Genomic DNA, 13,377 nt, shown 5'->3' with positions numbered 1-13,377 from the left:
TTTGCTGAGGTGATACGCAACTCGTCCTGCTCCGACTCGGAGAAGGAAGGCTCTGACACTCGTTACAAATGCGGCGCCAGAATACTCTGTGGTTTTTTCAATTTTAATTATAAACAGACGGAGATTGCACGTCAGACATATCAGCACGGCTACGATGAACCAAGGCTCGGGCTTCCCACACCGCCTTGGCCCTTCTGCGTCCAGCCAATGAGTCTGCGCATCTCCCGCACGTCCACCACACCGCTTACGTCCCCTCGGGCGTTGTCCGCCGCGATGCAAATGGCCTCCGCGACATGGTCCACGTGAATGGGCGGGATGGTCAGCGCATTCGCGACCGAGTCCAACGGAGACGGTGAGACGAGCGACGCGGGTGTCGGCCGGGACGAGAGACCTGCGAGCGTGCGGAGGACGCCTGACGGCGTTGGGACTGCCTGTGGGACCTTGGTATGCAGACTCGCGGATAGGTCCAGAAGCGCAGCGACGGGGGACGTCAACGGACGGAAGTGTGGGTGGTATATGAGGCCTACATTCCCACGACAGTGAAATCAGCGAAGGGGGTGGAAGGGGCAATGGTATGCGCACGTACTGGGACGAACAAACACACTGCGGAAGGCAGGATTCTCAAGCATCATGCGTTCAATGCCGAGTTCGGCCTCTCGTTTAGACTCGATATACCGTGCGGGGATGAATGGACGGAAGATGTCCTCGGCAGAGACGTACACGAATGCACGCGGGTGTGGTAGAGGTGTATCAGGCGCACTCGACATGAAGGCCTCGCACACGTGGAGTGCTACATATGTTCAGTATATATGAACACTGGATCCTTCAGCAATGCCAAGAAACACGCACCAGCATCACGATTTAGCTCGTCATAGCCTCCTCTCTTGCTTTTCTCCTCGAGTGGATTTCCTCCCTTCGTCATGCTATCGACGGCGACCCTTATCAATGCGCCAATGTCCCCCTTGCTCAACGCTGCCTTGTACCTGGCATCTTCCAATAACGTCCCAAGCGTGTGCACAACCGCCGTCGTACCCGGCAATAAGTGTTTGTACGTCTTGGGCTGGAGCGCGTCCGCCTTCTGCCAGTCTACCTATGAAGAGTAGCACGCCATGAGCATAGTCATATAAATAAAATCAAAGGAAGCAGCAAACACTTTGGAGGTCCAAGCCGGAGAATGCCCTTTCGGCGTCGTGTATGGTCTGCCAGACGAACTGCAGGAAACGCTGAGGAATGCATGAAGGGCCGGCTGTTGATACGCGGACGCACCTGATGCTCGTCACCTGGAAGCCGCGTGCAAGTGCGAGCCTACACACTGCAGAGCCTGTGCAGGGTGTTCAGGGCTCAATGGACGCCGCAAGCGAGTGCGAAAGCTTGGAACGTACCCACGAAACCATTTCCGCCTATGACCAGAATTTTCTGCACCAGGGGTTCCATTTAAGCCGCACGGCGTTGGGGAAGGGCGAGTCTAGTAAAACGAATTCACTGGAAACTCTCGTCCGTCGAAGTAGTCAGGGAACAAGTCGCGCCAGGCCCTGTCAGGTCGCGACAGATCGTAGTAAGCATAGCATCAAACTCGACGCGTTGTCACGCATTTACATAACTTGAACCTAATGCGCGGTTATGATTCAATCTAACACCGCTGAGCTCAGCTATTTTCAAAGTTGTTTATGACCACCGCCAGTATCTTGACAAGACCTACAGTCCATTTGATTGAAAGAAAGAGCTAGCCTACTGACAACAAACGGAAGACATAACACGCGCACGATGCGCCACGCATTCACAGAAGAGAATATTAGATAGGACAGCATCAACAGGGCGCAGAGCGGACATTGCAGTACGATGCTACGCCACCAGGGTCGTAAATCTCGTAAACACCCCGCTGCGTCCCGTCCGGCTGGCCAAATACCAGAATAGGGACTCGCCCTACGCATAATAAGCAGAGCGGAAGATGAATAGCAGACAGGAGAGGAGAGATATCTAACTCTGATTGGGGACGAATGACCAACCAACTAGAAGCGCATTCAATTAGACCTTTGAGAATTTGTCATTAAGAGAGACGATGCTTACGGGGGAATACGCCCATGCCGAGGTTGTTACCACTCAAAGCGTTGAAAGCACCCTGCGAAAGGTCGAGAGAATACATAGACCGGCAACCGGGACACTCATCTGCAACTGTGGCCTGAGTGGTGGCGCCAGTTGCAAGGTTCGTGAGCAAGACCTTCATGCCACAATACTTGCCATCATAGATAGCAGAGGCGAGGGCAACAACCTCGTCGGAATCCTGGTGAACAATGCCGCAAGCGCCGGGGTTGTTGTCCTGGGTGAACCAAGTGGCAGTGCCCGTGTTGGTAGGCGAAGGAGCAGACGCCGCGGGGGTGGTCGGGCTGGAACCGGAGCCCGGCGGAGGGGCGGCGGCATTCACCGATAGCGGGATGGAGGTTGTAGCTAGAGCAAAAGTTGAGCTTGGAGTAGAAGCAGAGGTAGAGATTTTCTCCTTACTATTTTCAGGATCTGCAGAGGCAGTGGGAGTAGCAGAGGTCGAGGAGTTCGTCGGGGTGCAGTACGAGGGGCGGTCGGCCAGGGTCTGGTCCTTCTGCAATCGGGATCATCGATCGTAAGTACAATTGAGGCCGACTTGATTACCGCGCCGGATCAGCACTCACCAACAACGGGTGGCAGCAGTCGGTGAAAAACTGCGTATCGTGCTGGCTAGAGCAGCCGAGCTCCTGGTAACGAGTGCTGTAGGTCGAGTACGACTACGAAACAAGTCAGGATGGCGTGTCCGACGTGATCGACGCGTACATACCTCAAGCGCCGAAGAGTCGTACGTGGCCAAGTCGCGACGGGAGATGTGAGTGGCAGGAATGACGATGCCGCGGACGGCAGCGACGGCGGTGAGAGTGAGAGCGATGAACTTGAACATGTTGATCTGTCTTCAGGATCGTCTATGTGGGTCTTCGACGCAAAGAGTGACTGTGCTCGGGCGAGCTGGTGAGGGTAGAGACCGGAGGGAGTGAAGAGAGAGGCTGCTACAAGATATAGGGCGGGAACGTGAGACACCTCAAGGAGAAAATGCGGCGGACATGTAACCCACCGTCAAAGCAGACGACGAGACGAGGGAGGAATGGAAGGAAAAGAAAATCGAGAGAACTGGGAGAGGCACGCTTTGACAGTAATCCCCGTTTAATATACTTGGTCTGGAGGCCAAGTCTCCCACGCTTTCATAGAGCACCGCAAGCATGGTCTCGGCTCCCCCACGGAGGCCTCCGGAGCCGAGACAGAAAATCGAGTGAAATTCAGACCAAAACTTTACGAACGGCTGAAAGCCTGTGTTGATTGCTGCGTCACTGTAGAAAGCCTGCACCTGAAAAGACATGCTAGTGCGAAGACTAAAGGCTCTCAATGTTGCCTTGAACGTCGAGCAGGCAAGCATGTTAGCACACGACGGCGATGGGGAGCCGAACGTCAAAGACAATGGCGAGATTCAAATGACCAAACTGCCACAAAATTGACATAATGGGCACCGCACGGATCAGTGAACGGTATCCGTCGCCATAACAGCGGCAAACGGCGATGGCCCTCGCCGATTTTAGCCGGCTGTGCCGGGCGCGGACCTCTGTGCCGACCAAGCGACGCAACGTACGTCCCCTTTTGGTCCTGGCTTGACTTTGCTTCACAGACACGATCCACTGGCACGACCCGTCATGAGTAAGACTCTGGCTGCTCCGTTCAACCCGCCCTGTGCCTGACCATTCCTTGCGATAGATCATTATACCGAAAACCCGTTTGCTTCCACCCAATCTCTCGACGCGAACCCATTCGACGACCCCGTTTCTGCTTCCACCTCCAAAGTCAATGTCGCACAAGCCGAGGACCTTGAAAGACGCGAGCGAGATCTTGAGAGGCGAGAACAGGAGTTAGCCCAGAAGGCAGACCATATCCGCAGACATGGTCGCAACAACTGGCCTCCGTGTGCGTCCGCTCATCGTCCCTGCTGCGCGCTCCGCTAAACCTCCCCCAACTCCTTACGCAGTCTACCCTCTCATCTTCCACTCTATCCAGGATGAAATTCCGGAAGCTTCACGACCGCTGATTACCCGACTCTACCAGCTATGGCTCCTCCTGCTGGTGGTCCTGATCGTGAACATGGTCGCATGTATCTTTATCCTTATTGCAGGTAAAAGCGGGAGTGCTCTGGGCTCAAGTATTGGGTACGCTTGCCCTTTGCGATAACTGCTTCGTCCAAGGCTTATATTCATTGACGGCAGATACCTTATTATCATTCCCCCTCTGTCATTCCTCTTGTGGTATCGCCCAGTATACAATGGTTACATGAAGGTGCGTATCGTACCTCCCGGCTACCCTTTCTGCCCTGACGCTCGCTTCAGGAGCAAGCACTGTACTATTGTATGGTCTTTTCCCCAGTTGCTGTGTTCAAGGAGTAATGCTTTGCGCAGACATGTATTTTGTATTCTGTGGATTCCACCTCGCTTTCTCCGTCTACGTGTGAGTCCCCAATACAACCCATACATCCTGCGCTAACAACCGCTTGATCCTTAGTATCGTTGGCATTCCAAAGTAAGCTGAAACGAGTGTGCGTCAGAGCCTCGCTTATGATGTTACGCTAGCACTGGCGGCGCCGGTATCATTGAAACGATCCGAATGTTCGTGGAGCATCACTGGGTTGCCGCCATCTTGTGTACAGTAGCCTTGGTCGGCTGGGTCATCCAAGGCGCTGGGAACGCTATGTATTACAGGCAGGTACGTACAACATCGTGCATCTGTTTGTGCTTTAGGCCGCTGACCGGCAATACCGCTTCAGATTTGGCAACACCGCAAAACGCAAGGCCACACCTTCGCGAAGGTAATGTGGCTAAGCTAAGGACCTTATCGGAGCGCTGACACACTGCCTTTTTTTGATGGCTAGGCCAAGGGCGAGCTGGCCACACATGGTGCCAAAGCGTACTTTACGAGAGGGTAAGCGTAGGGACTCTAGTCGTGGACCGTCTGTACTATACTACGCGCGATGTATACGTGATACCTGTATGCTGTTTTTGTCTTATTTACGGACCTACAAAAAGATATTCCTCGGACGCTGTCATAAGAACTGTCATGTGCGAAACTCAAACAATACAAGTTTGAAGAGGGGCGTAACTGGTTTGCTTTGCGGCCACCCAGGGGTAAGCATTAAGTCTGTCACGACAAGCAAGTGCCTGTTTTGTCCTTGCCGTGGCCTTTGTGGCGCCTAACAAATTAGCGTGAAGCAAGAGCGCCCACGACACCTGATGTCGACGAAGGCGGAGTTTGGAACGGCCAGTACTTGAAGAAGGCACGCCTGATAGACACCTTTTCCTCAACCATCATCTAAGGTCAGTACATTTCCCCGCACGATCTGTACCACCGAGAGCTCACTGTCGTCTCCCAGGTGTAAAAGTCTATCAAAAAAATCCATTTCAGAAAATCCTAAAAAGCAGTTGCCTTGTCGCCTCCTGTGTACGTGCAATTTTCGTCCTCTAGACATACTTACATCGCCTCACACGCCGTCTGTTGTCATATTCTCCAGTCGCAGAAAAGTCCACAAAGCAGTAACGACCAACCCATAAATCCCGTATAAGAAAATCATGTCTGCCGCTGTCGTCGCTCCGACCCAGGACGTTGTTCCTGCCCCCGACGCCTCCCCCTCGCCCGCAGCGACCCCAGTCGCTGCCCCTCCGGCACCCGTTCCGGCCTACAACCCCCCTGTTCCGCAGCTGCCCTCCCCTTCAGCCTCTCTTTACGTTGGAGAACTCGACCCCACCGTCTCCGAGGCCATGCTCTTTGAGATTTTCAACATGATTGGTCCTGTCGCCAGGTGTCTTCTGTCGCCACCTCACGATCTTGAACAATGTCTGACTATTTTGCAGCATCCGTGTCTGCCGCGATGCCGTCACCCGTCGCTCCCTTGGCTATGCCTACGTCAACTATTTGAATGCTGCCGATGGTGAGTTTCACGAATATCGCGGTGTCGACGCAATTGATGACCTCATAATCGGTCAGGTGAGCGTGCTCTTGAGCAGCTAAACTATTCTTTGATCAAAGGCCGCGCCTGGTGAGTGGATCCCAGTGGCAAGATGTGAATCGCCATGAAACTGATGTTTTGGTAGCCGTATCATGTGGTCTCAGCGTGACCCCGCCCTCCGCAAGACCGGCCAGGGCAATATCTTCATCAAGAACCTGGACGAGGCCATTGACAACAAGGCCCTTCACGACACCTTTGCTGCCTTCGGTAATGTTCTCTCCTGCAAGGTCGCTACAGATGAGCAGGGCCGTTCTAAGGGGTATGGCTTCGTTCACTACGAGACCGCTGAGGCTGCAGAGACCGCTATCAAGGCTGTCAACGGCATGCTTTTGAACGACAAGAAGGTCTACGTAGGCCACCATATCTCCAAGAAGGTCCGTAACAAATTGCGTGTTGCACGAGCATACTTCCTGATACGTTATCCTAAAACACTGCAGGAGCGTCAGTCGAAGCTTGATGAGATCCGTGCCCAGTTCACGAATATCTATGTCAAGAACCTCGACCCTGAGGTTTCTCTTGAGGAGTTCACTCAACTTTTCGAGCAGTTTGGCAACGTCACCTCCGCTGTCATTCAGACTGACGAGGAGGGCAATAGCAAGGGCTTCGGTTTTGTGAACTTCGAGTTCCACGAAGAGGCCCAGAATGCCGTTGACGGCCTCCATGATACTGAGTATAATGGCAGAAAGCTCTTCGTCTCGCGTGCTCAGAAGAAGGCTGAGCGCGAAGAGGAGCTCCGCAAGTCGTACGAGCATGCCAAGATGGAGAAGATGAGCAAATACCAGGGCGTGAACCTGTACATCAAGAACCTCGACGACGAGATTGACGATGAACGCCTCCGCGCTGAGTTTGAGCCTTTCGGTACCATCACCAGCGCGAAGGTTATGCGCGACGAGAAGGGCAGCTCCAAGGGGTTCGGTTTCGTCTGTTTCTCGTCTCCCGATGAGGCCACCAAGGCCGTCGCTGAGATGAACAACAAGATGATCGGTGCCAAGCCCCTCTACGTCTCGCTCGCTCAACGCCGCGAGGTCCGCCGCCAGCAGCTCGAGAGCCAGATTGCTCAACGCAACCAGATCCGCATGCAACAGGCCGCTGCTGCTGGTATGCCCGGCTACATGAATGGCCCCATGTACTACCCTGCTGGTCCAGGTGGTTTCCCTCCGCAAGGCGGTCGGGGCATGATGGGTTACGGCCAGCCCGGCATGATGCCTCCTCGTCCCCGCTACACCCCCAACGGCCAGGTCCCCGGCATGCCCTTGCCTCCCGCCCCTTATGGCCAGCCTCCTGCCGGCCCCTACCCCGGTATGGCCTACGGCCGCGGCACTCCTCGCCCTGGCCCCGGTGGTCGTCCTCCTGCTGACGCTGTCAGCGGCCCTCGCCCCGCTGGCCCTAGTGTGGCCCCCGGTAACCGCCCTCAGGCCGGTGCTCCCCCTCCGAGTGCTGCTCGTCCTCAGCAGCCAGGTCGTCCCCAACCGGCGCGCAACGGCACTGCTCCTGGACAGGCTCCCGCCACCCCTGCTGCCCTTCCTGCGCCCGCAGCGGCACCGGCCGTTCCCGCGTTCGACACTTCGACGCTCGTAAATCTTTCCCCCATGGAGCAGAAACAGATGATTGGTGAGATGATTTACATGCAAATTGTCAAGTACGTGTTCGTCTGTTTCGCATACATCTTCGAGATACTAATTTTTGCCTTCGTAGCCAACACCCCGACCTTGCCGGCAAGATTACCGGCATGCTCCTCGAGATGGACAACGCCGAGCTCATCTCCCTCGTAGCCAGCCATGATGCCCTCGACGGCAAGGTCAGTGAGGCCCTCAATGTCTTACAGGAGTTCCAGTCCAAAGAGGTTGCTGAGGTCAAGGCGTAAATGCATCTTGGGGTGTAGCATATTCATTGTTCTCGCGGATTCCCTCTTTCCTCGTCGTCGTGAGTTGCTGTATCACTACGTTGAAGCCCCCAGCTCTCGCTGCTCGCTCTGTTTGCTCTTCTCGCCCGCTTTCGGGGTTATGTGGTAGTCGTTCCTTTGTGTGTACTTTTATCTGAGGAACAGAGATTGAGGCAACTTGCTAATAATTCGTTCGACCATCTGAGAGTCACTGGGTTCATCACGGCTGAGCACCATGGATGCACAATGTCTTTGTGAACAATACAGAATTGAATGGCCCGTGTTCTACAGTTACAAGACAACAACGATGCAGCACCTGGAGGGGTTTCTGAGTTACCGTCCACCACCCATACCCATCATCTTGAACATGTCGCCCATGTTGGGCATTCCGCCACCAAGGCCGCCGAGACCGCCTAAGCCGCCGCCCATTTGTGACATAAGGCCTGTACATGTGATGAATCAGGAGGGAAAGGTAGAGGACGCGAGATCACGTACGTTGCATCTCCTCCATGTCAGCAGCGTCACCGCCCTGGCCCTGCATCATCGCCTTCATCATCTCCTGCATGCCGCCACCGCCACGCATCGTGCGCTGCAGCTGCTGGAGCATGCCAGGTGGCATCGCACGCTTTGCGAGACAGCCGCGTGAGTGTCCGTGGTTATATGCCCGAAGTAGCACCGAAAGCGTACCTGCATCGCCTGGATCTGTGCAGGCGTCGGCGTACCATTAACACCTCGTCCACGTCCTCCCGCGGCCTGCTGCATCTTCTGCGCGGCCTGGAGCCATCCATTCTTGCCACCCGCCTGCTTCGCCATGTTTGCCATCATGCGGTACTGGCAGAGGAGCTCTTCGACCTCACGCACGCTCGTGCCGCTGCCTCGCGCGACACGAGTAACGCGCGATGTGAGCCCGATCGGTTTGCCATCTTTGCCAAACTCCATAAACGGCGAACCGTCTGAGTCGAGTTCGGCAGCGGTCATGCTGTCCGAGATGTAGATCATGCGCTTCATGCGCATTGAACCCTCCTCGTCTGAGCCCTGGACTATCTCTTGTGGGAGGCCTGGTATCATCGAGGCAATCTTCGATATAGGTCCCCTGCAAAGCGTTGATATAAGCCCTTCCACACAAAGAAGGCGATGTAAACTGACATGCTCATCACGTTTTGTATTTGCTCTCGCCAGTCACGGATGCTGAGCTTGCCCTCTTCGAGCTTCTTTGCAATCTCTTTCTGCTTGTCAGGGTTTTGCGTTGCAATGTCCTGCATGTGCTCCATGAGGCCTTGGACATCACCGAGACCAAGCAACTTCGAGATAAAAGGCTGTGGCGAGAACTTCTCGAGGTCATGGAGGTGCTCTCCAACACCCAAGAAGATGATAGGCGTCTTCGTCACTGCGACACTAGATTGCCATGAGGCATATTCAAAGTATACAGCAGTAAAGTAGAGACGTACGCAGATATAGCACCTCCACCCTTAGCATGGCCATCCATCTTCGTGACGATAATAGCACCGAAATTGGAACTCTCTTTGAAAGCACGCGCTTGCGCTTCAGCCGCCTGACCTGACAGTATCAATCAGGGCTGGCCGTGTTGGCAGAAATAATTCTGCTCACCAATACTGGCGTCCAAAATCATGATAGTCATATTCGGCTTCACTGCCTCGCCAATTTGGACCATCTCTTGGAAAAGCTCAGACTCCTGTTTGTGTCTCCCAGATGTATCGACGATAATGACGTCAAACCTCTCCTTCTTGAACTTCGCAACACCCTGCGCCGCAATAGCTACCGGATCCGTCTCGGTGTATGAGCCAAAGTAGGCAACCTTCGCTTTCGTCGCCGACTGTCGGGTTTGGTCGAAGGCACCAGCACGGAAGGTATCCGCACAAACAATACATGACTTGAATCCTCGCTTCTGGTAATATACCGCTAGTTTCGTACATGTCGTCGTCTTGCCGTTACCCTAAATAGCCATCAATGAATGACCTGTGTCCTGCCAGACAAGGATGGAGACGTACTTGTAGACCGACAGCCATGATGACGTTTGATTGGCCCTTCTTAGGCTTATAGGGTTCGACTCCAGGATCCACAAGTTGCACCAACTCGTCGAAGATCGCCTGCGTTTCGAATGATTAGTATGCTCACTTGTCGCGCTTAACCCGAAAACATACTTTCTGCACGATGCTTTTCCTGTTCACATCCTTTCCTTTATCCGCGCCGCTTTCCAGAGAAGCCTTGACTTTGGCCTTGACCTTCTGACGCAGCTGGGCGACGAGCTTCACGTTCACGTCTGTCTCGAGAAGCGCGGCACAGACATCCTTGAGCAGTGTGTCAAGTACCTACTGCAGCTGTCAATTTTATTCCGCTATTTATCAGGGAGAAGCTCACTTTCTCATCGACGATAGGTGCCCTGTTTAGCGACGAAAGAGCAGCGTTGAGCTTGCGGCCGAGGTCTGCGAGGACCATCGTGGACAGTGGCAGCAAGGAGCGGCGTTTGGTAGACGCCCACGCGATCTCGGACATCCCAGAAAGGAAGGCGCACCAGACAATACTACGTTCGGCAAACACCATGGACTCAGAGGAGGAGGCCCTCGACGATCTCGAGTTCAACGGCTCTTCTGACGATGAGGAGAACGAGATTGATGAAGACATTCTTGACGCTCTTGAAGAAGATCTAGCCGCAGAGGAGGCTGCCTCAGAGGCAGCAGCAGAGGTGGGCCTTAGCGTGACCGCGACCGACAAGCTCTTCGGCACTCACTACATCATCTACCCAGGAATCAATCACAGACGACTCTGACATTGACTCAGACGATGACAATGATGATGACGAGCAGCCGCCACCATCGTCTGCTATACTCATCAATGAACCTCAGCTGTCCATACCACAGCCAGCTGAAGCGGCCCTTGCGCCATCAATGGGACCCTCTCCGCCGTTGGCATCCCCTCGCGGAGAGCATATTTCCGGAAAGTGTAAGTAGCTTTCAGACTCTAACGCACGCTGCTATCTCTAAGCTAATTATCCACAGCACCAACCCCTGCTCCTCGCAAGCGGTCCTTGTCTCCTGCTGGCCTTCGTAAGGCCAGACTTTTGGCAGACCTGCGATGGCCACGATCATTCACTGTCGAAGCTATTTGTGCTATACCACACCCCTACCCTACCCACTGCTTAGCCTCCTCGCTGTGCATGTCTCACCTTCTAACAGGCTCGGACGACGGATATATACGCGACTACGACATATTCACGGGGGTGAACGGAAAGGTTTACCTAACAGCACCTCAGAGACATCATTGCGGTGTTATGGAGGGCCTCATGAAGGCCGCACAAATTAGGCTCTGGTGGGAAAATCCCGTAAACCTGGCTGCAATGCCGGGTCCCGTTGATGAGCCGCCCCTCTGCGCGCCATACAGCTTGCTGATGCACTCTGATGCTCTGTGGTCACTAGCTGGTACGGAAGTGAGTGAAGGCCTATGTTATTTGCTCTGGTCTCATCTCCTCCTCCGGTTGGTAGCCCGGCCATATTAGCCTGTTCACTGTTAGACATGAGCCCGGTAGACTATGTCACATCTTCCCTGGTCACCGTGGGCCTGTCTCAGCCATGAGCATGGCACATGATGAGAAGGGCTTTTTTAGTGCAGGCTGGGACGGAGAAGCCATGGTATGGACACCTTTTCAAGAGGTATCTGCCACGTGGTCGTTGACCGCAGTTGTTCTAGCAATGGGACCTCAACACCGGACAGGTTGTTCGGGCATTCACTTCTCATGGCGCGCAGCTAACTGCCATCGGTGTCCGCCCTCTGTCGAGTGCTTCCAACGGTCCGTCATGGATCGACGAGAGCAAATACGCATCTGGTCCTCCTATGGGGAGCAACATGCTTAAGCAAGAGGATGTGCCAGAAACCATGATTCAGGACGAGCCCTTGTCTGAGGCTAAATACACGATACAGCAAGATGATGACGAGAAGTCAGACTTTGATCCTTTGTTTGACGATCCCGATGCCGATGGCGACTCGATCATGCAGACGAACACTCAACCGCCAGCACAGCCAAATGGCCTCGTCAATTCTTCTGCCGCATCGGCAAACGTCCAACCTCAACCTCAGCAGCCACGCCAACCAGTCGTCTGGGGTAATGCCCCAAATGCTCCACCGGTGTTGGACCCGGTCGCATACAGCTGCTTCAGCCCCGACGTGCTGATGACGGCTGCAATCGACGGACAGGTCATGTTATGGGATAAGCGGGTAAATTCTCCCGGATACGGCGTCGGCAGGCTTCCTATGGGTGAGAAGACGCGCCCTTGGTGTGTCTCTGTAAGTGACTACATCCGTTTGCATATAAGGCAGGCTCTCAACTCGCAATAGGCATGCTGGAGTACAGACGGTAGCCAGATATATGTCGGGCGGCGTAATGCTATTATCGACGTCTGGGACGTCCGACAGACTGGTTCAGCGCACATGGGTACTCCCAGGCTGCTGAAGACGTTGCGCAACCCTCCGGTATCTGGCGATATCTCGTGTGTTGTGGCGTTCCCTGACGGCAGACATCTCGCTTGGTAACTGTCAACTTGAGCCTTGCGGTTGTATACGGCTGACTTGGGGTTGACAGCGCATCGAACGACAATATACGATTGTGGAATGTTGCTGAAGCCTACGAACCAGACGCGTCGGGGAAGTTCAAAAGCGGGGTACAATTCAAGATCATTCCTGGTCATCATGGTGGAATCATTTCTCAGATGCGTAAGTAATACCTTATCCTCTGGCGGCGAGAAGGATAGACTGACTCGTTGTACAGTGGTCGACAGACAAGCCCGATTTCTGATCAGTGCGAGTAGTAATCGGGGATGGCATGGTGAATCCACCAAGACCGTTTTTGTGCACGAGGTCAAGAGCATCTGGTGATTCTCAGTCTCTTCATCTGCTGTGTCTCCCAGGTTTCCGTTCGCTATGGCGATATATGCATATATTCTCAAGAAGGTATAGAACAGTCTGTGCCCGTATGAACATTTGCGGCTATGAGCATCATTATCCGCTAGCCCCTGGGCGAAGCTCTTGCTGTTCCTTCCACTCTTTCTTCTGAGAGGAGGCAGCTGCCTTGTTACCGAAGAGGAATCGCGAGGTCCGCTTGTCAGCCCCAGTCTTCCTTGAGATGTACGACGCCCCAGAGAACAAGATCTGCGAAAAATATGACGAAATTAAGCACAGTTTAGCTTCGGCAGTGTGAGCAATATCTGCTTACAGTCCAAGTTCCCCACGCGGCGATGAGCGCAGAGCCCATAAACACGAGAAAAGCGAGTGCCCCTACAGACTTAGCATTATATGATATCAGAGATATGAGGCAGCAAGCTGCCGTCAGGGGTACTAGGAGAGGATGTCCTCGTGCGGTGCTTGGCAATTGTATGGAATCCGTAGGCGAAGGGACCTAACATTAGAGACTCGTTAAAGAAGCTTG

The 13,377-nt window shown here is 54.1% G+C and overlaps 6 protein-coding genes across 6 annotated transcripts; 3 read left to right on the top strand and 3 right to left on the bottom strand.

Annotated features, from left to right (window-relative positions):
* Positions 1 to 149: 149 nt before the first annotated feature.
* On the bottom strand, positions 150 to 1,552 carry PHACADRAFT_173469 (uncharacterized protein; the record flags this gene model as incomplete). Its single annotated transcript, XM_007395622.1, has 6 exons — positions 1,383 to 1,552; positions 1,267 to 1,321; positions 1,154 to 1,211; positions 850 to 1,090; positions 587 to 790; positions 150 to 523 (listed from the first exon to the last, which is right to left on the bottom strand). Exons 1-6 carry the CDS (start codon positions 1,432 to 1,434, stop codon positions 150 to 152), a joined length of 984 nt encoding a protein of 327 aa, XP_007395684.1. The 5' UTR covers positions 1,435 to 1,552.
* A 122-nt stretch (positions 1,553 to 1,674) lies between these two features.
* PHACADRAFT_255931 (uncharacterized protein) lies at positions 1,675 to 3,133 on the bottom strand. Its single transcript, XM_007395621.1, has 6 exons — positions 3,095 to 3,133; positions 2,807 to 3,029; positions 2,664 to 2,756; positions 2,500 to 2,593; positions 2,068 to 2,445; positions 1,675 to 2,009 (listed from the first exon to the last, which is right to left on the bottom strand). The coding sequence occupies exons 2-6, from the start codon at positions 2,921 to 2,923 to the stop codon at positions 1,978 to 1,980; spliced, it is 714 nt and encodes a 237-aa protein (XP_007395683.1). The 5' UTR covers positions 2,924 to 3,029; positions 3,095 to 3,133; the 3' UTR covers positions 1,675 to 1,977.
* A 530-nt stretch (positions 3,134 to 3,663) lies between these two features.
* On the top strand, positions 3,664 to 5,076 carry PHACADRAFT_255928 (uncharacterized protein). Its single transcript, XM_007395620.1, has 10 exons — positions 3,664 to 3,708; positions 3,766 to 3,972; positions 4,034 to 4,211; positions 4,269 to 4,338; positions 4,389 to 4,407; positions 4,458 to 4,506; positions 4,561 to 4,578; positions 4,629 to 4,761; positions 4,823 to 4,864; positions 4,928 to 5,076. The coding sequence occupies exons 1-10, from the start codon at positions 3,705 to 3,707 to the stop codon at positions 4,979 to 4,981; spliced, it is 774 nt and encodes a 257-aa protein (XP_007395682.1). The 5' UTR covers positions 3,664 to 3,704; the 3' UTR covers positions 4,982 to 5,076.
* A 371-nt stretch (positions 5,077 to 5,447) lies between these two features.
* PHACADRAFT_255926 (uncharacterized protein) lies at positions 5,448 to 8,126 on the top strand. The gene is made up of 7 exons (XM_007395619.1): positions 5,448 to 5,493; positions 5,564 to 5,851; positions 5,904 to 5,980; positions 6,037 to 6,088; positions 6,144 to 6,432; positions 6,496 to 7,697; positions 7,754 to 8,126. The coding sequence occupies exons 2-7, from the start codon at positions 5,622 to 5,624 to the stop codon at positions 7,920 to 7,922; spliced, it is 2,019 nt and encodes a 672-aa protein (XP_007395681.1). The 5' UTR covers positions 5,448 to 5,493; positions 5,564 to 5,621; the 3' UTR covers positions 7,923 to 8,126.
* A 33-nt stretch (positions 8,127 to 8,159) lies between these two features.
* Positions 8,160 to 10,413, bottom strand: PHACADRAFT_255925 (uncharacterized protein). Its single transcript, XM_007395618.1, has 9 exons — positions 10,320 to 10,413; positions 10,103 to 10,270; positions 9,950 to 10,048; positions 9,549 to 9,894; positions 9,389 to 9,497; positions 9,087 to 9,335; positions 8,628 to 9,033; positions 8,436 to 8,565; positions 8,160 to 8,383 (listed from the first exon to the last, which is right to left on the bottom strand). The coding sequence occupies exons 1-9, from the start codon at positions 10,395 to 10,397 to the stop codon at positions 8,274 to 8,276; spliced, it is 1,695 nt and encodes a 564-aa protein (XP_007395680.1). The 5' UTR covers positions 10,398 to 10,413; the 3' UTR covers positions 8,160 to 8,273.
* A 77-nt stretch (positions 10,414 to 10,490) lies between these two features.
* On the top strand, positions 10,491 to 13,366 carry PHACADRAFT_173464 (uncharacterized protein). Its single transcript, XM_007395617.1, has 8 exons — positions 10,491 to 10,644; positions 10,706 to 10,901; positions 10,958 to 11,385; positions 11,441 to 11,587; positions 11,646 to 12,239; positions 12,291 to 12,481; positions 12,535 to 12,665; positions 12,721 to 13,366. The coding sequence occupies exons 1-8, from the start codon at positions 10,501 to 10,503 to the stop codon at positions 12,825 to 12,827; spliced, it is 1,938 nt and encodes a 645-aa protein (XP_007395679.1). The 5' UTR covers positions 10,491 to 10,500; the 3' UTR covers positions 12,828 to 13,366.
* Positions 13,367 to 13,377: the final 11 nt, after the last annotated feature.

Source organism: Phanerochaete carnosa, assembly GCF_000300595.1.
Source record: "Phanerochaete carnosa HHB-10118-sp unplaced genomic scaffold PHACAscaffold_5, whole genome shotgun sequence".
In the NCBI taxonomy this organism is placed as follows: domain Eukaryota; kingdom Fungi; phylum Basidiomycota; class Agaricomycetes; order Polyporales; family Phanerochaetaceae; genus Phanerochaete; species Phanerochaete carnosa.
This window is presented reverse-complemented; position numbering and strand designations above follow the sequence as displayed.